At 41.2% G+C, this 23708-nt stretch overlaps 1 protein-coding gene across 3 annotated transcripts; it reads right to left on the bottom strand.

The window, feature by feature from the left end:
* Nucleotides 1-5188: 5188 nt before the first annotated feature.
* On the bottom strand, nucleotides 5189-23309 carry GAS2L3 (growth arrest specific 2 like 3). 3 transcript variants are annotated; one of them, XM_042026732.1, is made up of 11 exons: nucleotides 23242-23309; nucleotides 20282-20443; nucleotides 19404-19531; nucleotides 18004-18050; nucleotides 16869-17037; nucleotides 16357-16475; nucleotides 15505-15646; nucleotides 12894-12957; nucleotides 12085-12223; nucleotides 11139-11246; nucleotides 5189-9772 (listed from the first exon to the last, which is right to left on the bottom strand). In XM_042026732.1, exons 4-11 carry the CDS (start codon nucleotides 18019-18021, stop codon nucleotides 8399-8401), a joined length of 2133 nt encoding a protein of 710 aa, XP_041882666.1. In that variant the 5' UTR covers nucleotides 18022-18050; nucleotides 19404-19531; nucleotides 20282-20443; nucleotides 23242-23309; the 3' UTR covers nucleotides 5189-8398. The 3 variants fall into 3 exon arrangements, with proteins under 3 accessions (XP_041882666.1, XP_041882685.1, XP_041882674.1); XM_042026751.1 differs by having other exon boundaries at nucleotides 20282-20430; nucleotides 23242-23269; XM_042026740.1 differs by lacking the exon at nucleotides 23242-23309 and adding an exon at nucleotides 22116-22835.
* Nucleotides 23310-23708: the final 399 nt, after the last annotated feature.

Raw genomic sequence — 23708 nt, 5'->3', positions numbered from 1 at the left:
TATGCAAAACCAGATTTTACAGAGAGCAGTGCTTGTTCAGCTAAAACCAAACACTTTATTGTCACAATACCACTTCAATGTTTTTACAGACGCTGCAATATTTTCCAAAACCCACATTTCTAATTTGGTTTTAAAAACTGCTTTGTGTTTATCTGTGTGTCAAGTGAAAGGCACACTAAGCCAAACACTACCGTAATTCATTATCTACAAGAACATCTGGTGATGAGAATTTCCCAAGAAGAGCATTCACAGAGAAGTAAAAAGCTGAGCTGAGAACAAGAGTTAGCTCATCTGCAAACTTTGCTTTAGAGAGATCTCACTGAAGCATCCAGCACCCCAAAGGGAACATCCTTCTCATCCAACCCAGTGGCAGTCACCTAGTCACCAGGTTGTTCTTGGTCAAAATTTCTTAGTTTATTATTTTTGGGTTTTGAGAGATAGATACAGCTTTTTAATCTCCCAAGTGTGACAATGCTGCCTGTCCCAGGGAGCAGAGAAAATTGTGTGGTTGAGGTGGTTGTAGGTTGTGACTGGAGATCTGGCGGTGAAGAGGGAGAAGGCAAGGCCTGAACAATGCTGTTGTAGAAACTTCAACAAAGCTTTTTGAAACCATAGGTATGACACCATGGCTGCTTGATAGAATTGCCTTATTGGGGGAGGGGGAAGCAATAAAAGACCTAAAATAAGCTTATATGCTTTTTTTTAAGGTTTATAAAACTGGCTTAACCCAATTCTTGGACAACCAATCACACAATGCCTTTTTGTGCAGTCACAGCAAGAGCAATACTCTCTCACGAACTGCAGTTCTCCGGGTACCCATTTCCATTAGGATGTTCACAAGAAGTTTGTTGACAAGTTGGTAGTGACTGGCTAAGAAGATAAATAATAAAAAATGGTAAATAGCCAAGCATCAGCTGTATGTTGTAAGCAGCTACTCTTTTCTTGTTTTCTTTCCTTCACCTTTAGCACTATACTGTTAGTTTATAGCCCAAACCCAGCTGAATAACGCCCAAACTATACTGTTAGTTTATAGCCCAAACCCAGCTGAATAACTCAAGCACTGTCTGAATCTAGTTGTATCTTTCACTAGTACAAGCACCTATTTTTGCTTGATTTGAACAGAAACACTTGTGGCAGTGACACGGAATAGAATAGCTAAATTGGAATGGACTTACGCGAATCATCAAGTCCAACAATACTTACAGTGTGATCCAGAACTTGTGGAACAGAGATACTTCAGGTTTCATTCTACAGAGCAACATACAAAATAGTCAAATAATTTTGGAGGCAGATATTATAAGTTTAGGAAATAACAGAACTAAATTGGTCAGAATTGCTTGTAGCTCCTGAACTCAGATCCCTTACATGCATTTAAGATGAGATGAGCTGCAAATTCCTGAGCATTGGTTCTGCATCCTTGGGAGAGATAGATGGGGAACACATTGAAGGAATACAGGAAAGCTGCATGATTTACTTCAGGCAAATAATTTCTGTCTCTAAGAACAAGATTTATATGTCCTTTTTTTCTTTCTACCTCCCCGCATATTAGACAAATGAGATTTAGCCCACCCTTTCACAAAGGGCTACTTTACTTTTTCATTAAAGGAGTGTCTGACTTAAACCCATTAGTCAAATTTGCAATGCTGCTAAACATTCCCAAGCTATAAAGCAAAGTCACCTGAAATTTCAAAGTTATTCAGTCCAGTATCACACTAACTACTTTGAATTGCAAGTCATCTCAAGTTAATTGACTCAACTGAATGAATCACTGGGACTTTCAGCCCTGACTTTCCTCCATTTTAAGGAGATAAGCCTCAAGAAACACTCAGGTGCTGGTGATGAGAACCTGCAAATACCAATATGAAAATGACTCACTGCCTTCAGCACAGGCTAGAAAATAAGGCAAGGGGCCACACACTGATGTACAGGGAGAATCCCCAGTACTGAACAACTGCTTATGCAGTCAGAGCTGTCTCTTCTACAGGCTGAGTGAAACAGCATTCTGGTGAAATCATAATTTATAATGGATGTGTGTGTCAAAACTATAGAATCATAGAATGGTTTGGGTTAGAAGGGACCTTATAGATCATCTAGTTCCATAGTTCCTGTGCCCCTGTCACAGGCAGGGATACCTTCCATTAGAACAGGTAGCTCAAAGCTCCATCCAGCCTGGCTTTGTACACTTCTCAGCTGAGGCATCCACGTCTCTGAGCAACCTGTGCCAGTGCCTCACCACTCTCAGTGAAGAATTCCTTCCTAATATCCAGTCTAAACCTTCCTTCTTTCAGTTTAAAGCCATTGCCCCCTGTCCTATCACCCACTACATGCCCCCATAAAAAGCCTCTCTTCAGCTTTCCTGAGGGCCCTCTTTGGGTACTGAAAGGCTGCAATAAGGTCTCCCCAGTGCCTTCTCTTCTCCAGTCTGAACAACCCCAGCTCTCTCAGGCTGTCTTCATAGATGAGGTGCTCCATCCCTCTAATCATCTTCGTGGCCCTCTTAGGACTTGTTCCAACAGGTCCATGTCTTTCTTATGCTGAGGCCCCAGAGCTGAACACAGTACTCCAAGTACTTCATTTATGCTAGTGAAACAGTTGCACTTACCCATCTGAATTACAGGTTTCTCTAAACTGTGAAGGTTTGACTTTACAGTCCTAATATGTTACTTTTACACACCAGTGTGAATGGAATGGGACTTAGGGACCCAAGTCTTGGGGAAACTCATTGGGTTTTAAGCAGGAAATCACAAAGAAACTTCCCAATATTTTTCTTTAAACAACGAAACCCATCCATAATCTAGCAGACATTCCTAAGGCCATTGTCATGTAATCACCAAAAATGCTTCTTCGTGCATATATTTGTAAATATTTTAACCTAGCAAAATATCCTGCTACAGCTAAGGGTGTTTTGAAATGCCAACTATACAACTGTGTAGTCACAAAAGTCTCCCAAATCTAATGTGTTATACAGGAGCTTAATTCCAGGGCTTTAGACCCAGACATGTATATTCAGTTTGATTTTTAAATAAACTCATTCTGCTGCTCTTTCATTTGGTTGCAGCAATAAATAATGTCATGGTACTTCAAGGGTCAGTGCTGCAATGTGTACACAATAAAAGTAATTTATTATAGTTTTGTTTCACAGGTGTCTATAGAGTAGTGTACTCAGCAAAAAAGGAAAAAGAAAAGCTGTGAAGCAGCATATTGTTCATCTGGATGACACATCACAGTAATTATTTCTGTTCTTCTGGGAATATAGGTCCAAGGCACTTTTTGTTAACAGCAGCAGTTCAGAAAAGTAAATAATAATAACAAAGCTTATATGAAAGATCAGCAAATTAGAGGATTCTGAACCTGAATTTCAACAATTACTTTTCTCTTAAAATGCAGGAGGTAAAGGATATGCTTTCACTGAAAGATGCATGTAACTGACTTTAATATAATTCTTATGAGGTGCCATGTCTGAGTATTTTGACAAACACTAAAGTATTCCACTTTTCCTGAGTGAATATCCAAACAGGGTGTTTGTTTGAGGGAGCATGCAAGTTTGGCTTTGTTAGTAGGACCTCAGCTTTGCACAGTACTTTCTGACCCAGCAGTAAAGGCCAATTTTACAACAAAAGTTCTATGCTGCAATCCTACCTTCTAAAAACTCTTAGCACAACTAACTTGTCAATACTTTCTGCCTAGCTACATTCCTTGGAGAAACAGCCAGTTTCCCCCATGCTGTAAGGTTTTTCTTCCATCTGGAGCAAAATACTTCACACAAAATACATGATAGCATTGATTTAGACATCAGTACGCCTCCCCAAGCAGAAAGCCATGCACTGCTGGCATTCCCACCAGGTGACACACTTGAAAGTTCATTTCTGAGTTAATGGGGATTACTGGCTAGCCAGATCTGAACTGTGGGCAGATCTCACCCCTAAAATATTTTAATGTTTTGCTTTTTATTAAGACATCTGAAATGTATAAGAATTGAGCTTATTTACATTTCACACAATTTATTTTCCAAACTTTTAGTAAGGAAGTGATCTTCAATCTTGGCTCTTAAAAAAAGAAAATAATGAAAAGGAGTTTTTCAAGAATGTATTTGCATGAAATGAAAGGGTCTTACAGCATTAAACAGCTCTTGCATTATTTATTTCATGCCAAGTCTGGATTTTGTTAGCTAAAAGTTTTATTTGAATCAAAGAGGAAAGTTTTGCCTGTGCATTTCTAGAGAACCTAAGGGGATTACATTGCCAGAGTAGTCTCTATAAAATTAATAGACACCAGAGGGCCCCACAGCACTCAGTCATCTAACAAACAGATTTCAGTTTCCCTGTAGAGAAAAAGAGAAGGAGCTGCATAGTTTGATGTTCAAAGCTATGGCTGTTTGAAATTTTAGAAGGAAAACTGTCCATATATATCTATTATATATATGATTAGGATATATAAAATAGGGTTAGGATACTTACCTGAGAAAATCTTGGACTGCCTTTGCATTTTATTGGCCAGCTGTAACAGCATCTCTTAAAAAAAAAAAAAAGCTGCAACACCTCTGCAGAGCTTGGTCCTGTAGGAACAAGGATGGCAGATGCCACAAGAACGTGCTTACTAGACAGAGCTGCAGTGGAAGGGTAAGTCTATCCATGTGATTGGGCACCAGCATCAGACTGGCAGGAACTAAGACACTTGGGAACAGGCAGAGAAAGGCAGGCATTAAAAGAGTTTTAAAAAAATCAAAATAGGGAAGGGAAAAAAAAAAGTTAATTAAGTGGCTCCAGTGAGAACACCCAATTCTCTTCTCAACAAAACTAATTAAATTTCTGTCATTAATGGCAACAGACACCGAGATAGGTCTTAAGTTTGTTGACAAGATATAAGCATGACAAATATTGGCATGAAAGTGCTTCATATTTCAAGTAGAGCTGCAAATACAACTTTCAGAGGTATATCTGAAACAATTAGGCTCACTGTCAGCTAGGAAAGAGTAGGAAGCCCCTTCTACACAATCAGTCACACTGAGACCAGGATCAGAGTCAAAATGTCTTAAACTCCAAACAAAGCAATGGGTTAGACGCAGCTATTTATGCCTGAGATGGAAGCTACTGTTTGTGTGGTGGTAGAGAGAAAATGTGAGCCTTCTGAAATGCATTCTCTTTCCCTCCCCACAAAAAGATGTCAGGAGAAAAAACACGTGTGCACATTAAAAGGTGCAGTGTTTGTTTATTTTAAATAAGTATTCATACAGAGAACATTGATATCACATGGAGAATTCAGTCAGATTCTTTCTCCAAATTATCTTTCCCTCAAAAAAGTAATATAAACTGAAGATTAGACTTGCTATTTGACAACATAAACATTGCAAAAACAGTATGTATTTCCATTAGGAGGTACTTTGTTAGACCTTATTCTTGGCTCACCTTGTGTTCCATGACGCAGTTAGAATGCAATTATGCAGTTGGTGACTGCAATTTTCACAGAAGTTGGATCATGCATAAATACACTGTTTTTATAATAAAACAAAACCAAGTCTACCCATGTGTAATGGGTGAGATCTTTAGATTAGCTGATTAAGGTTTCAACTGCAACAGCTTATGCATTTTTATTTCATTTTGAACTTTAAAATTCAGTCTATTACATGACATAATAAATCACAAAGATGAAGTCATTTGCTTAATTTTCTCTGTAGTTCAAAAAGGTAGATGTTAAAGTTGCCCTACATTGAGATCCAAGAGCCTCAGTCTTTAAATTGCTGCTAAAAACCTTGTAAAGGGTTTAAAAGGTGCTGTGGGTTGACCCCACCCAGCAGCCAAGTGCCTGTGCAGCTGTTCACTCTCCTTATCTCTCCTCCATCCCCGGCAAGATAAGGAGAGAGGAGCAGCAAAAGCAAAACTCGGTGGCTGAGATAAAGAGTTTAATGAATGGAGGAAAGATGAAAAGCAAACCACCAAGTGATGCAAAGGCAATCCCTCACTACCACCCACAGACAGACTGATGCCCAGCCAGCTGGCACAGCCACCTCAGAAGCCACACAACCTGCACCCCCTTCTTTCTCTACCTCTTCCTTCTTTTTATTGTTCAGGTGATGCTCTATGATATGGAATAGCCCTTTGGCCCATTCAGGTTGCTCAGTTCCCAGCCATGTCACTCCCAATCACTTGCCTACTCACTGTGGGGGCAGAGCAGGAAAAAGAAAGACTTGACCCTGGCAAGGGCTGTTCAGCAACAGCCAAAACATGAGTGGGTTATTTTAGATTTTAAATCTAAGACACAGCCCCATATGCAATGCTATGAAGAAAGGTAACTCCATCTCTTCCAGACCATTACAGAAAGAGACCCCAAGAATCAGCTATTAATCTGCATGAGATATATCCCATGTAATTCACCATTTGGAAGCCCAAAAGTCAAAAGCAAGTCATCTACTGTAAAATGCTTTCAGCATATGAAACCCTGTGCCAGATTTATCAAACCTGACAGCAATCCACTATAGTCAATACTCTGCCTAACATTGTAGCAGAGGCTTTGACCAGTGTACTTAAAAAACAAGCAAGCCCAAGGCCTTCCCCAAACATACAGCTTTGTATGTGATCTTGTGGGACCTGTGTCCACGTTATCAAAATTGATGTTTTCCTCCTACAGTTTGGATACTGGCATCTACTGCTTACTCCCAGCAGGTTGTGAGCAGTATTGTACAGTAGATATGCATAAATAGAATCATAAATTAAATAAAATAAGCTAACAAGGTGCTCAGAAAGGCAGCTCTATGACTCTGCCACAGCGCATGAGAATGCAGTTTACGATACTTGCTTACTCTATTCCGGGGGGAAAAAAAAAATCAAAAATAAAACCCCATAACAACAGAAATTACATATTCCATGGAATTCTTCTCCCTTTAAAAAGACTTCCCTGTCCCACCATCCAGGAGCCTCTATGGCAGACACACCCACTCCTCCCCATATATAGACTGGGAAGGGAGGGCAGAAGTGATGGTCTGTGGAAATCATCAGTGTCTCTTCACAGACCTTCAGAGCTCCTCAACGTCTGTAGGGACAGCTGTTCATTAAACCCAAAACCAACTCAAACAGCATTAGTCCCAAAGACAGTAGTTTTCAATCTACCATGAAGCTCACTTCTCTTAAGGGTAAAGGTGGTGAGCACCACAGATGTTCAAGCCACTGAAAGATTTCAGGAGCTGAGTGCAAACAGTGCATAGCTTTCTGGCACTTTAAGATGCTTAAAGGCAAACGCAGTCCTACATTCCTCTTTGGGGAAACTACTTCTCACTCCAGAGAGTGACAGAGGAGAGCCAGGAAAGAGGTCTCCGTAAATAAAACAAGAAAGGCCACTGCAGACTAGAGTGCCCACAAAAATTAACCTGTAGCACTGAAAAAAGCATTTAGCAATTCAGTCTTACATGCAAAGGCCACTCCTGCAGAGCAGTAAAGCTCTGCTAGAGCAGGTCAGTGCTTACAGCTCAGTGTTGCTGCAGCAGGAGCTGTTTTGGGGCTCCAGCCCAGGAGAAGGAGCTGGTATGGGGCTCCAGCCCAGGGGAAACTGTTTTCCCAGGAACTCAGGAGCATCTCTCCATGCAGCAAGAGCTTTCTAGGAAAGCTTGGGCTCACTTACAGTCAGATTTGAACATGGACTAAGCAAGGTTATCTGCCCTGGGTTTTAAAGGCAATATTGCTCACTGAAGAGTTCTGTTCTAAATTTGAGAGGCTAAGGCACAACAAAAGTGAGAAATCAAGGCCATGATTACAATTTAAAACAAACCAAGCTCCACTTCCAAGCGAGCTGAATCCACTTTAAGGCATATGGGGGGGGCGGGGGGGGGGGGGGGCACAGTGAACACTGATAACAGCATCTGTCAAATCAAAACAGGACTAGAAATTTCTTTCTCTTCTTAAACATGTGACCCAGATTTGGGTTCTGGGATACCAGTGAACTAAAACCCACAGTTTTGTTTGAGGTATTAGAAATTTTACAGCTTGTGCACGGCTCTGTTGCTTGCCACACACCTCAGTGTAGATGTGTCAGAACCACCAGAGTCACCAAGGCTCTGCCCTGGATAGATGTTTCTCGGGCAGGCTCCACTCCCTTGAAAATGAGCAGCAGCAAAAGCAGCAGCCTTAACTCCCCTTTCCTCTCCCACTCTTTTCTACAGCAGGTCAAGGATATTTGCTACTCCACAGCGCTACAGAGCGAGCAAGCTCACTTCTAAACATGTCCAAACAGAAGTTTCTAAACCGCAAAATAAACACAGCTCTTAGAGTAAGTTAGGCAGCAAAAGGCAGGTTATACCAAAATTTCTTATTAAATGTAGTGTTATTTAACTTTTTTTCCTTGCCCTCAGTGAAGCAGAAGAGGCCCCTTTGAACAAAACAGAGACTTCCACAGAAAGTAACAAATTAGTTTACTTTCTGGGCTTTTTACTCCCTGTCATAACAAAATAGTGATCATCTTGCCTGCTCTTCAGAAGAGGAACTTTTGACACACCAGCTGTTCCTTTGTTGTACACCTGCTCCTTTGGGAGCGGCTTCTTGGCTGGGGCTGAGCTTTTGCTCGTTTGCAAGTTTTTGGTTGAATGCTGACCTTTTGTGGAAGGCTGTGCTGGCTTTTTGGCCACTGCTGCTTTGGCTGAAGTTTGAGGAAGCCGTACAACAGATAAAGGCGTGCGTTCAGCAGGTTTGGCTAAAGAGGGTGCAGCCTGAGGGGGATTACTGGCATTTGGCTGCTTACTGCCAGCTGATGACACATTTTTGCTTGTAGGTAACAATGAAGGTGGTGACTTTGATGCTTTGCTAACTGTGAGGGAAGGTGCAGAAGCAGATAGTTTTAGGTCTGAAGCAGTTTTCAAGTTCCTTGCTAGGTGAGAAGTTGTTTGTGGGACTTTTTGAGGATGCTGAGACCTAGCACCTGAGATCTGAATATCATTTTCAGGAGGTTTTGCAAGGAGCTGCTGAGAATGTGCAAACTTGGCAACAGCACGCAGATTTGTAACTGGCAGCCGAGCACCCCTGGGAGCGACTGAATTTGCTTTGGTTTTAGTGGCAGATACAGGTTTGCATTTAGCAGGGACACACTTCTGCTTTGAAGTCGTTGTTCTAGCTGTCCCAGACAGGAGAGATGGTTGTTTTTTAGAGGGTGAGAGGGCAGGGTGGAGTGCAGGCGCTGGGGAACCCCGAGGCATGGCAAATTTCACCTTGGTAGCATTGGGGGACTGAATACGTTTGTGCAATATTTCAGAGGGAACAAGAGCTGTTCTTGTTCCTGCACATGAAGAACTTTTGCTTCCAGCCTGTGAAGGAGTGGAAGCTGGTGAGTTGCATGCAGGAGACTCCAGCTTCTTTGAGGTGCCAGCTAATGGTTTGAAAGAAGACTGCACACCTGTCGCTGAAGACCCTTGTAATTTGGACCTGACTGTCGATGACTTGGCAGTGGAAGATGGGGTCACTGGCACTCTTGGTGATGCCAGCGCAGGGGACTGAGGGCATTTAGATAAAGCCTTCTTGGCACTGGCCCCAAGACCTAAAACAGGAGCAGGAGGTTTTGATGGCTGCTTTTGAAACATATTGACAGCTGACATTGGATTCATAACAGGAGGCTCTTGATTTCTGGCTGACGAGCTGGGGACACTGCCACTGGTGACCCCTTTCTGAAATGCCAGGATTTTTTGTTCCAGAGTTGCAAACTGAAGCACTCGGCATGGATCATATTTGAGAAGAAAACCTTGAAGAGTGTCCCAGCCTCCACCAACACGTACCATCACATGCTTGCCATGTAGCATCTGAGAATGGGAGAAGAGGGGGTGGGAGCAGAAGAACAAGAGACATCTTTATCTTGTTTTATTTTTCTTCATCTTACATTACCACCTATTGAAATAGACTAAAAATAACACCTCCTTTCTTACAGAGGAACATTTTAAAACAGAGAAATGATGTGATAAACAAGGTTTCTGCTTCCCAATTATTTTATTACATAGCTTCTCCTGCAGAGACAGTAATTCTGTGTCAGGAAATAATGGAAGCATCTTTACAGAAGACATTTTAACCATTCTGTAAGAATCTTTGTTTAGTATACAGAGTTCTGGACATGGGTTCAATTTAAATTATGGATGTCCTCGTAACACAACCTCTTATGACTGCTGATGGGAGTACTCAACTGACACTGAACCATGCCATAAATCAAATCCCTCCTGATGGGAGAGAATTTTCTAAAAGTCCTTGCAAGGAGTTTCAAAGATAAACCAAGACTTTTCCTTGAGTTTCAGTGCTGCCGGATAGTTGTTTGTTAAGTCTTATCAGAGGAACAGAGCCACTAGCGTGACCCAGGTACAGCACAGAGCACAGAAAGCAGGAGTGAAGTCTCTAATTATCAAGATTTACACAGCCTTTTAAAGATAATTTAACCAATAGTTACTAAAAACGTATATTATTCTCACTTTCCTACCAATTATTCAGTAACATGGGCAGGAACTGCAGAATTCTCTATCCAATCATTCCAAACTACTTTTACTGCAGAACATGAAGTAGTAGAAGAAGGAGAAGACGGTTTAGAGAACAACAACAATCCTCCATTTTGATATTTTTTACTCTTCTCTATTTAGTACAAAGAGAAGCCCAAAACCTCTAAATTTTTCACCCTGTGACAATCTTACATAGTAGTCTATAACCTAATTCACACCACTGTATTTTCTAGTTCTTGTCTGATCGTTGGTAATTTTTTCCAAGGTTGGAGGCTAAAACAGTGTTGTTCAGGGGGGTAAGAACCCTTAAAAACAGGCAGAGAAATATTCTCGGCCCTCTGGGTTCCTTCACTCAACTACCCCACAAATTATAAACCCCAAGAGCCCAGGTTTTGAATAAGCAATGTTCTCAGGAAATTCTGTGGCATTACCCTTATTTATGCTGCAAGTCATTACTGAAATTTTAGAGACACCACAGATAAGCATTAACTTAGTTTAGTGTGGTTGTAAAATCAATGTTGATAGATCAAAGATGTAAAGAATGGAGTAACTACAGCTATTTAGAATAGGGGTTGCATGACAACTTGTCCCAACCTAAATAATTCTGTAATTCTAAAACAACTCCATAAAAATGAGGTATTTCTCTCCCCAGTATAAATATAAATTGGAGTTCTAAAAAACTACTTACTCGTATGAAGAGTATTTTATCTCCCAGCCTATAACGTCCCTCTGATAAGTATTCAATTGAAAATCGATGGGAACAACTGCAGGGAGGATCTTCTGCTATATGTTTTACCTAGTTATTAAAATTGAAAGCATTTGTTAGTATTTTGACAGAAGCATGAATTTAACCATCTTTCAGTTAAGTTTCTATTAAGAAGGAAGACCCAAGAAGGAAACCACTGAAAAAAAGGAGAAAAGGAGTCCCCAAATATGTGCTGGGTTAGAGAAGATCTGCCTCTTAGAAATGTAAAAAATTGGAAGGTCAAGACTATTGCCAAAAAGGACAAATAGTGAGTTTTCAGAGAGAGCAAGGATCTGGTGGCTGACATTCCCAAAGAAACAGAATTTTTACATGAAAACACAGAGGACCTTTAAAAACAAATAAATTTTTAAACAGAATAGGAAAATAGTTCATAATTTCCTTTGGACCAGTTCACAAGCTGTACAAATAATTTCCTTTTCTGCATACATATTAATTTCAAATTGGTACTGCTACAGAGGTTTGATTTAAAATCTTTTTTCAAAAGACTTTCATCAAAGCCTACTTTAACATTTGATGAAGATTTATGAAAAGATCAAATTGAAAAGAAACATTGCAGTTGTAGAATATTGACATACCAGAAAAATTGAATGAGAGCATTTCTTATACTCAAAGAAGCAATGAAAAGGAAGAGGGGAAAGGAAATCAATGTAGGTGATATGTACTCCAAAATATATAGAACAGCATTTTATTTACATTTTCAAAACAAAACAAATTGCTAAAAAGAGGTGCATACCCTTCTGTTTTCTGTTTGAGGAGGCTTCCACATATTAGATGAAAACCAGCCTGTGCTTACTGAGTCAGATCATACAAGCACGAAACTTAAGAGTTTAATTTAAAGCCCATATCACACTAGGCAAGTAGCACTTACTGCCTCGTGTAGCTCCCCATGGTGACAACATGACTTTGGTGTGCTAATGGGTGATGGTGGCCCAGAGGTCATCAGCAGGGTTTCTTCTAGCTCAATTTCCTTCTCTAGTTTTACAAGTACAGGAGGTTCAACTCCATACCTTAAATACCAAAGCAGAGTTTAATTACTAATTTACTAAAGAAAACAAAAAGAAACTGATGATAACAAACTTGCAAGATTATAAGTGGCTTGAAAGACAGGGACATCTGAATCAGTCAGAGGAATAATTGCCTTGATAATCCAAAGAGAAGGAGCATCTCTGAGTTTCAAGCAGAAGCCCTTCCTAAGGTAGCCTTGGTGTTACCAGAGGATGCAGTAAAAATACTGCCAAAACTACACAATTGAGGTCACATCCAATATAGACAGACTATCTTAAAGCTTCCAGCTCTGCACTTGAAATAAATTAAAAGCCTAAATTTAGAGAATAAAGAAATACCTCCCAGAAAGCTGAAAAATTTAAACCCTTAAAATCATATTTAATGCTCAGTGAGTTCTTCCAAGAGGTACACATAAGCTGAACGTATCATTTAAACACACAGCTATAGAATGCAGCATGGAACAGCACCTCTCCATGGGAAGTCTGACAAATACTCGAAAAACCATTCATATTGTATGATGGTCCTAGAAAAGATACTCATTGCTTTCTGCACAGAATTAACATCCACTGTGTTGCACTTAACAACTGCAGATAATGTCTTAACTTTGTCTTAGCTTTTACTTAGTAGGATGCATCCTCAATTTCTCATTAGGAGCACATGTGGATCACGTACCCGGATACAATGCGCCCAATTTCCAGCAGACAAAGATATACTTGTCTTGGATCCTTGTGCAACACTAAAAGGGAAGAGAATAAAGAGGAGTTATAGTTCATATTTATTGCAGGAGGTCTATGCAATTAGGTACAGCCAAGAGAAGGGAAAATAAGGTATCCATGACTATAAATTGCCCATTACCCTACTCAGAGGCAATGTACATTATCACTGATAAAGCACTACATGCTTTACAACTCTAATTTTCTATTCTGTAAAATCTTTAAACCCATACCGGCACTCCTGAAACCACTCTTCCTCCTAAGAGAAATATGTTTTATGATCTTCCTTCTTGATGAGAACGGGAAATAAAGAGATGTCAATGCTTTCCCTTCCCTACCCCCCAATGCAATATCGCAGTCTTAAAGATGAAAAGCATTTAACAACTACAAGTAGGAAAATACACCCATCTGTTCATGCTCATGCCTACAGACACAGCTAGGTACATGCACTCTGGAGGTTACCATCTGCAGGAGGATACACTGCTAGGGCCCTAGCTGACAACTGGATGGCTACACAGCCAGTCAGCCTGAGTGGTTTTAAACCTTGGCTGGGAAAGAACAATCTGGGTGACTGTTACCAGTTCAGTGAGCAACAGATCTTTTTTCTTATCACCAATTCAGAAGTTCCAGCTCTATATTTACAGATGAAATCCAACATCTTTCTGACGTTCAATTTGATATTTAGAATGCCTTTGCTTTAAATGTGTTCCCTAAAGTATAAGCCAGATATGAAGTCAGATTTTCTTGTTTATATCATCTACTCCAGTTTGTAAGTCTGCTTTTTAAAAGATCTGATTATGAAGGGTAAATCCAGAATAGAAAGTTTTCACAGCCATAATCTGAAAGCTACTAGAGGTCAATTAATCTTTTAATGTGTGTGCATATTTGCCAGATGTAGCAGAAATGTTTTAATTTGCCTGAATCCAAAAGGGAAAAATCCAAATATACCCTTAGCAGAGATCAAGACATTTGTTTTGGTTTGATGTCAAAGGGCACCCCACGATTCCTACTCTTCCTTTCTGCTGTCTCTGGAGCCTCTTGATTTATTTCCTTCCCAGTCATCTACACTTTTCAGGAGGTGTTGCTATATGTACCTGATGGGAAAAAGACAACTGTCAACTTATCCTTCCCCTATTTCATTCATGAAGCATGGCTTGAAAGTCTGATGGAAACCATCAGTGGAAAGAATGTTTCATCTAGGAGGCTGCAAGTCTGCTCATTTCAACTGCCAAAAAGGCCCACAGAAGATACTTACACCACAAAGCAAGCTTGTGTCAAGAGTTACAGACTTCAAAACACTTCTTTGCTATGAGTGAAAGCCACAGCACTAGGAAATCCTGTCTGCTTATCTCAGGGAAGCTGAACAGGTTCTAGTTACCCATCCACTTACAGGAACTAATATGTTTAAGCAATACAATTCATACAAGGAACTAAAAAAAAAATTTAAAATATTCTTGTAGCTCAGTTCTACTTATCTGTATTTCCTGGCACTGAAAAAAGATACACTCAGTAGTTAATCAAAATGAGACAGATCTAAATGATGGTGTTTTCTTGACTATTTTAAAAGATGACTTATCCAGCGGAGATGCATGGGCAGTACAACAAGCATGTAAGTGGAACAAAGACTTCAAAACCCAGTAAATATTGTGACAAATTAATTTGATTAGTGAAAACAAAGGTAATTCTCAATTTTTTTGCTATTCTGCTGACAGGCAGATATTTTGCTTGTTAAAAAAAAAAAAAAGCCAAACAACAAAAAACAGTATTTGGCTTGCCACATATTGCCACACACAATAAGTTTTGTATTAATTAATTTTTACTGACATAATAACTGGTAGAAGAGCACTTCCTTATTTATCATGTGATGGAAGTACAATCCTCTTAACTAGCAGTCAAAACAAATTTATTCCATCTGTATCAGTCTAGAAGCTGTTTGTTAATAAAGCACCAATTGTGCACTGGGGCAGGCATAGTCAGAGCTGGCAATATTTATTTTCATAACTATCCTATTAAATGGGAAAATACAAATGGTTTAGAGTCATGTTAAGTGGGTCCTGAAGTAAATGTTAATTACCAACAGGCTGTTGCCATTTCAGACACAATGCCCTAATATCATTACCAAATTTAACCATCATGAATGTATTATTCTGAGGGATTTTTGCAAGAACGAGCTCTAATACCAAATAAAGGATCTCATTGTGAGTTGACTCCATGGCCCTGTGGTCTTCCCACACACAGAAAGAGAAACCACACTTTCCTCCTCTGTTTCTCAGTGGTTCTTTTTAGTGAAGAAAAACATGGTATCTTGTTGCACAGCTCTCAGTCCCTGCTTCATCCCACACAGCAACTTTCAGAAGTCTGGAAAAGCATCGTGCAAGTTACAGCAGTCACTGAACTGATTTTTTTTTTTAACTTGGACACTTCCTTAAGATAAATAAAAGCATTAATAGTTTGCATGAGACATGCAGAGTCAAGAGAAAAGGTTCAAAAGTGTATACATAAGGCATCTCCCCGACCAGGGAGCTATCCACACAGGGATCAAAGCAAATCTTACAAAAAGAGAGAGTTACCTAAACCTTCAGATTCAAAGAGATAAGTCTCATCAACTCCAATGGCCCTGCACCAGTTAAGAAAGTTGGCTGTATTATCTCTGGCAAAAAAAGATCCCGATGGAGCATCCTTCTTACATGGAACTTTTCTCATAGGAAAATTCTGGCAAGGGAAGAAAACAAAAAGTACATTGTGCACATCAACATTGCCAACAGATTTCAAAGCATATTTGCAAAGGAAAATACACCCTAAATTCGGAGTACAGAAACAGTTGTAACTCTTCTGTGTCCACCTCACTATGTATTCCATCAAAAAAGCTACACTAATATAGAAGGCATTCTACCTTATCACTGTGAACACTCACTGAGTGAACAATCCTTAGTTCTGCAGCCTTTGTACTCTAAAGTAACAGAGACTTGCTTGAGATTCACATTTCAACTAAGCATTGGTTGTCAATAAAAACACTGAAGCCCATCTCCAGGTTTGGATATTTTTATGGCTGACCTGTACACTTGAGTTCAGCCACCACTTTCTGGCATAAAACATACTACTAAGTGCCAATGGATATCTTATTAACAACCCACACTGATGTCAGGGGAGCAAACTCCAGACTTGGACTAGACCTTCTGCTGGCAAGACTTCTACTGAAATCAAACTAAAAACCTAGTAAAGACCTTAGGATGTGATTAGCAAAGCAAGTAATTTGTTGCATGAGTTTATCAATGTACAAAGCCACTTTGTTGTTAATCAGTCTCTGGATAGAGAGCATACAAAACACTTCTTTGGGAAGCCTCATTCACCTGCTTTCCCTATAACTACTATTAAAATTTAAGACTTTATATACCCATTTTAAAAATCATTATATGACTCACCCTTAAGTTATTTGTGCTACAACATTTCTTAACTGTGTTTTGAAGAACACCAATCAATTGGCAAAGCAGTACCCCATTATCAAGTTCTTCTAGCAGTTGTTCTGCTTTGACTTCCATTCCTTTAAGAAAAAGAAGGTCAATATTAGACTTACTGCACAAAAGGTAAAGAAGTTTCACGTGAACTTACAGGCAACTCAAACAGCATTCCAGTGTTAAAAACTGAAAATGAGTAGAAACACCTAAGTAAAATAATATAAAATATTCATTTAATTAGATTTTAATTAGAATAACAAGATTCAGAAATATAAATTAGAATTATTAATTGTGCAACCCTTAAGAGGTGGCAGCTAATAAAACTGAAATCAAAGCATGCACTTTAATGCAATTCTCCCAGCCATTCAAACTCAAATACACCAGATCTTAATAGTACTATAGATATTAAGTGTCAGTGCTGACTAGAATATTGGAAGTGCTTTGAAATTCATTCAACAGTGATTTATTTTTATGCTCACCCAGCAAGCCAGACAGCCAAATTGAGAGATCTTCTTGCATAGGCACTAAAGTGGCTTCATGCCGCACAGAGATCCATTGGTCATACAGGCACACATCTGCCAAACCCGGCCCGTGTCTCGGAGTCAGAGGACTTCGGGGACTCAGGGGAAGGTCATCTCCAAACCACACCTGCACAAGATTTCAGTAAGCTGAAACAGGAAGCTCTAATATTTGCAGTCAGATGACAAAAACTTGTGGTTCTGAATTACACCGAGGAACTATTATTCAAAGAGTAAGCGTTCATTTCCCTTTCTGCAGATACAGCAAACCAACACAGCAATCAAATGGTTCTGCTCTTGTTAGTAACTCCTGCATCAAAGTACTATTGCACTCGTTCTCATAACTTCTTTGGATTTAAAATTACATACTTTCCTGAATATAGAATAACGAGAACATGCATTAAATGCTTGGGGGTTTTTTAACTCAGCACATTTTAAGTTACAAAATCTGCAAATTATCATACCATTTACTGCAGACTACCGATTTCTTGATCAAACATTTTGGAGGCATTTTGTGCTTAAATCATTAAAAATTGTAACATTAAAAGAGGAAATGTTCCCATGCAAGGACAAAACACACTTCTTGAACACAAATATCTAGCGTTTCTCTTCAGGACTGCATAATTTCTAAATGACAGGTAACTTACATGCCAAGAAAAGGACCACACTGAAATTTCATGAAGAAAAATTTCCAAAGACAGTATTCTTTCCGGTATTCTTACCTATTTTCCTTCAGTTCAGTGTGTATATAAAATACATTTATTTTATTTATACTTAAATGATTAAATAGAATATAAGGTTTTTTAAAAAAAGCTTCTTAATCATCATGGAAATTTTTCAATAATCTCAGCCTTTGACTTCAAAACCTTCTTACCTAACAGCACTAAGAAGTGAAAGGGTCACCTATCTCATAATAACAGTGGGTTATCCATCTTGTCACATTGCTCCTTGTAAAAGGGAAAAGTATTACTTTTTTTTTTTTAATCAGAGGTAACTAGAGAATCTAGTATTTCATCTGCTTCAGAGTAGACTTTTGCATTAAAAAAAAAATTATTATACATGTATACAGGATTCAAACACTTCAAAAGGCATTTACCTGAACTGCATTCTGCATGGTCACCTGCTTTACATTAGTTTCTCCTCCTGGGGAAAAACAAGATTTTTAATACAGTCTCTCCTGCTTTCATGAAAATCCTGAGAGAAACCCATCAGTGCTGTTTTGGAAAAAAAAGAAGAAGTCTTATAGGAAGGGAAGGGGAAAGAGGGAAATATCTTAGTAGCTAAGGCTTTGATCCAGTATTCAGTACACTTCAGCTCTCTGCCCTTAGGTAAAAGTGCAGTTATTACAGCACAAAGTAGCAACTAACTCTGTATGCATAAACAATACTCCAAAGTTGGCCAGATTTTTAGGAGCTGTATGGCATTTATTTTGCCAAAAAGCAATACACATACTTCAAGCCATTATTGAATTTAACACTGTTGGCACTGATTTTTCTTTTTAAGTTATCACAGCTGTATCCTGTACATGTGTGCAGACAGATATATGCACCCTGAGTTTACATTAAATACTTGGAAGATCATGAAAACCTTAAAGCAAAGAAATAATTTTGAAGAATAAGATTCTCTCTTACACATTCTTAAAGACTCTTGTGGGTTGGAAGGGACTTTAAAGATCATCGAGTTCTTGCATAGATACATGAAAGAAATCAATATTTTTATTAATCTCTGTTGGGATTGTGACATTGCAGGCAGCATGCATACACTAAGTTTTCAACAGAATACTGCAAACTTTTGCAGCAATATAGTTATCAGGATAAATCCCTGGCAAAATTAACATTAAGGAAAGTTTTAGAGACAATCTGGTCAATGCTTTCTCTCCCAAAGCCAACACTGTATTTTCCAGCAATGCTTTCAACCATGGGAAAATCCAGCACAAGCTCTACACTGGGCTGAGGATTAGTAAATCTTTCCCTGGAGGCTCCAGGTCTAGAGATGTGCAGCATTGCCAGGTTGGCTGCATACACATACACAGAAGGTATTTCTCCATAATAATTTTCCACAGTGGTACTTTCCAATGTCAAAAAGTTTCTATCTGTGTCTTGAAGCCTGTTAAAAACAACTTATTTGCTCTGTTACTTAATAGCTGCAATAAAATTTCATCTTCCTGATTAAACTGAAAACCAGATTGCAGACATTATCAGACATTTTTAACTCATCTGTTTTCATTTAAAAATAAGTAACTTTCCTCTCCTGTCCCAGATATTTAAGCTTTGTATGTAGACGGCATCCTTCTCTCCTGCACAACCTGACCTTCCTATGACAAAAAGGCTGAATAGCTCATCACAGAAAACACAGTTCTTGTAGAAATTCTCACCCTTTCATCCTACATAGAAAGCACAATGGTGTGTGTCATTGTCTCCCCCTTGTTCCTTCCCCCTGCCTTAAACCTCGCACACTAAGTAGGACCACATGTATCAGGCATTTCAAACAACTTACCTCTACGACTGGCAAAAGAACAACCAGTTTGGTTTCAGGTGAAGCCACTTCCTTGTACCAGGACTGCTAGCACTTCTCAGACCTTATCAGAGACACTCCAAGTGATATCTTTCCCCTTCCTTTTATTTCTAGGGAAGGAAAAAAAAAGAAAAAGAGAGACATCCTCTCCTTGATGTCATTTTTCCTTCTATGAATGAACAAGGGAAGGGAAGGGTATATACCAAGCATTACTAATGAGCATGTTATGCTTCCCACAGCTTTGTCCAGGGGAATACATTTTCCTTTGGCATAAGAAAGCTATTGTCCTAAGGGAAGCTCAGTAAGAGGCTTCATTGATTAAAAAAAATAAATAAAACAACAGCAGAACAGCCAGTAGAGAAGTTGGTCTCATTAAAATAAGGAGTTCCATATAGGCTAACAAGAGCTCTAGCATATTAACTGCCAAGGGAAAACAAAAGGCAGCCTAATTCACAGGGCGCACTCAAAACATGAACAAAGCAAAATATTCACACTGCAGCTATCACAGGAATGCTCAGCATCTGCAGTTTAGTGGCATGCCTAACAAAAATCAGTCTTGCCAAAAAAAAAATTAGAGGAGATTGAGAAAAATTGTGGCACTTGAACTTCAAGGGCCTGCTCTTCTAAAACAAGTTATTTTGTAAGCCCATATGTCAGAGTTCCCTAGAAAGTCAAATGGCTTCACTTATTATCAGGGCATCTGAAAAACACTTAACAAAAACCCCCTCTGATGATGCAGGCTACAGTGCATGAATTTTGAGTTGAAAAAGTAATATAGTAACAATTACCCATTTTCAGATGCCAAAGAGCTCAGCTCAGAGATTGCAGGGAATACAGATTAATGTAGCATTATCACTTACTGTGAGAGACACTGGATGAGAAGACCCAGATCTGCCACCTTCAAGTAGTCAGCCTGCAAATGTGCAGAAGGTGCTGTGTTGAGGTGAATACTGCAGTACCAGGCAGAGTCATAACCAAATCTGGCTTCTTCTAAAACCAGTTGGGTTCCCTGCATCAAAAAGCTGTACATAATGAATGAAGTAAGTATTTGATACTGAATTTTGGCAGCTCCAGATAGGACTGTATCAGTTCCCACACATGCCAGTTTTACCAACTCTCATTCAACAGCCATTTGATGTTCAGGCACTGAGGTTTGTGGAAGAAAAGACCTCAAAATACAAGCACACTGTAACACATCCCCCGCATAGCTTTAGGCCACGCCATTCTCATTTCCAGGCAGACCTTGATACCCTCAAGGTCCCTTGGGACAAAAGACTTAATAAGCCCATCACAGCAGAAACAATTATTTTAATAATTTTTCCCCTTCTTTCTGGTGTTTCCTCCCCATTTTTCCATCCCTGCTTCATCCCTTAAGGAAAACACCAGGAACTTGCAAGAATTTCCCAACCAGGGGGCAACCAGTCCAGTTCCAAGCTCAGCAAGCGTAGAGGTCCCCCACCACCAACCCCCCTCTCAGGAAACACCTCATTTCTGCTGGTACTTCTGCTGCCAATGGCTCTGTGGGATGGAAGGAGAGGAGATGTCACCTAGCCACACCTTACAGCTGGATCAATACAGAGACACTGATTTACTGGGAGACAGGTGGTCAGCCCCAAATGATATATCAGGAGAGGCAGGAACTGCCTTTGGCTGGCTGAGTGCCAAACCTCCAGGGAGGGACTAATGCTATGGATCAACACTAGGTAAGAGACATGAGAAAAACATCCCTATCTATTGACACATGGCATAGGGACAGGCATTCTTTGGGAAAGGGGGTGCAGACACACCCTGGACATGACCCACAGTCTTGTGAGACCACAGTTTGCCTCTGCTCTCCACAGAGATGCCCAGCACTTTGCCCCCAGACAATGTGAGAAACAGCAGAGTCAGCAAATACTAAAGCATTTTACACAAATACTTAAGGGTGCTAACACATGCTCTTAGATGCTACATGAGATAGCCTGCTTAGAATCAGTTGTATCAGGATTTATAGATCACTCACTGGGGCCCAACCAGCAAGACATGCTACACTAATTACAACCCATTCCGCAGCACAAGATGAACCGAGTCCAAATCCCATTTTACTTGACTGAACAGTTTACAAATAAACAAACAAACAAAATCCACAACCCTACAGATAGCTGAAACATTGATGAAGCAGCCATTAACCTAGCTTAAGTAGAACTTAAAGGCATTCACAGGAGGCTCATTAAAATGCCTCCGGTTAATAGGCTCATTAAAAAAAACTTGGATAGAAACACTTTTACATCTTCACCCTATATTTAAAATATATAGCATCATCTTCTATTCCATCATCACCCAAAGGCAGTCACAACAGTCTAACCCAGAGCAGCTGGATTAGTCTTGACAGTACCTACTGAAACCCACGTTTATAAACACACCAAAATGAAAGAAGCTGTCATGTCAGTATCTGTTGAAACCTACTACAGAATAGTCAAGATTTTTTTATGGACACATCTGCTAACATGCAGAAGAAAAGGGGTAGGCACTAGAGACATCCACTGAACGGAGCGCTACTCCCTCCATCACTACAGCAATTACAGAGCCTTTTTGTTTCATTACTGAGTCAGCAGGAGCTCTGCTTCCCTGGGGAGGCCTCAGAGGCACAAAAGAGAAAGAACCAGACTAGTCAGTCCGAGCTCATGGGCTTTAAGGTGGCAACCAAATCCTTACATTAAGGCACGATGACTGCTCTCCTCAGAGACTGACTTTCCACACCTCTCCATGAAGTGCACACAAGCAGAGGAAGTGAGCACGCTCTCCCTTTCCAAATGGCAACAAAGGCCCTGGATACACCTGTCAGGGCAGAGAAACCCACTTGAAATCAGGGAGGAGCACTTCATCTCAACAGCTGGCATCTCTGCAGGAGACATGCAGACGGCTGCTTTCCCACAGGAGCATCCAGTTTGGGCAGAGGCTGGTTAACACCAGACACACTACCCCAGCTTCTCCCTCACGTTCACAGGCAAGCTCTTCTCTCCCTCCTATTTCTTCCCCACACTTCTTCCAGCAAAGCAACACGGACGGGAGCATTTTTTGATGCCTGTTCAGCAGGATGCTGGCTGTCCACAAACAGGAGGAGTTTATTATGACTTCAATATAAAATCGTGTCTTATTCTGAAAGATCCACCCAGTACAATTTCAAATGCATAGGCCAGTTAGGCCTTATAGCTCCTAAAGGAATACATGTAGTTTTTCCCACGTCTTGATCTGATACTATGCCAAAGGTGACACACAGCATCCCTGGAACACGGCCAGCTTTTGAGCAAAGAAAGGAGCCAGACACTTTTCGGCTGATTAAGCAATATGAATGAGTGTTTTAGCCAAGAGCACTGGGGCAAATTTCCTGCAGAAACAGCACTGCATCCCCAAACGCCTGCGTAGGGCACAGGAGAGACTGGTTTGAAGGCTGTTATGCAAAGCCTCCTCCCTCTCCCTTCCCCAGGGTAAGTTTCTGAGGCACTTCCCTTCCGACATCCATGACAGGACAGAGACGCCGGATGGGAACTGCTGCCGCTGGACGGGTGACCGGCCCGATCCCAGTGACCGGCTCAGCCCAACACCGGGCTCTGCCTGGGGCTCACCGGCAGGCGGGACGCTCAGCGCGTTCGCACGCTGACCCTGCAGACAGGCGGGACTCCCCGAGCGCCGCCGCTCCGGAGCTGCGCGACCGAAGCACGGACGCGAGCGCGGCTCCGCCGCAGCGCCGAGACCGGAGCCGCTGCCCCGCGGCCGCTCCGCACCTCCCCCGCGGGCCGGGCTACCGCCACCCCCCGGTACGGGCTGCCGTGACACCCACCGCTCCGCCGCGCTGTGCCGTCCCGCGCCGTGCTCCGCCGTGCCCTCACGGCGCACCGCACGCCGCCGCGCCGGCCGCTCCTTTCGAAAGCGCCAATCGGCGCCGGGGGGCGGGGCCGTGCCCGCCGCACCTGGCCCGGAGCCGCGGTACCGCCCCGCTCCCGGCACAGCTGCCGCGGGCTGGGACATCGCCCGCGGGCTGGGACATCGCCCCCGGGCTGCGGCATCGCCCTGCTGCACCCCCGGGAGCTGAGAGCCGAAGGGGCCCCCTGGCAGTCGGCGTTCTGCGCCCGGAGCCTTCCGCCGCGCAGCGCTCGGCACACCGCTGCCCCGCCGTCTGGAAGCGGACCCCGGTACAAGGAAACCCCGCACCGTGCCTGCAGCCCCCGGCCGCATCAGAGAGTCCGCACCGCCGCGCACAGCATCCAGACACACTTACCAGTTCCAGGGATGCTGCTGATGGTGTTT

The sequence above is a fragment of the Corvus kubaryi genome, unplaced genomic scaffold (assembly GCF_017639235.1).
Source record: "Corvus kubaryi isolate FWS band 111438036 unplaced genomic scaffold, C.kubaryi_AGA036_p1.0 129, whole genome shotgun sequence".
Taxonomy (NCBI): domain Eukaryota; kingdom Metazoa; phylum Chordata; class Aves; order Passeriformes; family Corvidae; genus Corvus; species Corvus kubaryi.
Note: the sequence above shows the minus strand (reverse complement) of the source record. Positions and strands in the feature narration are given on the sequence as shown.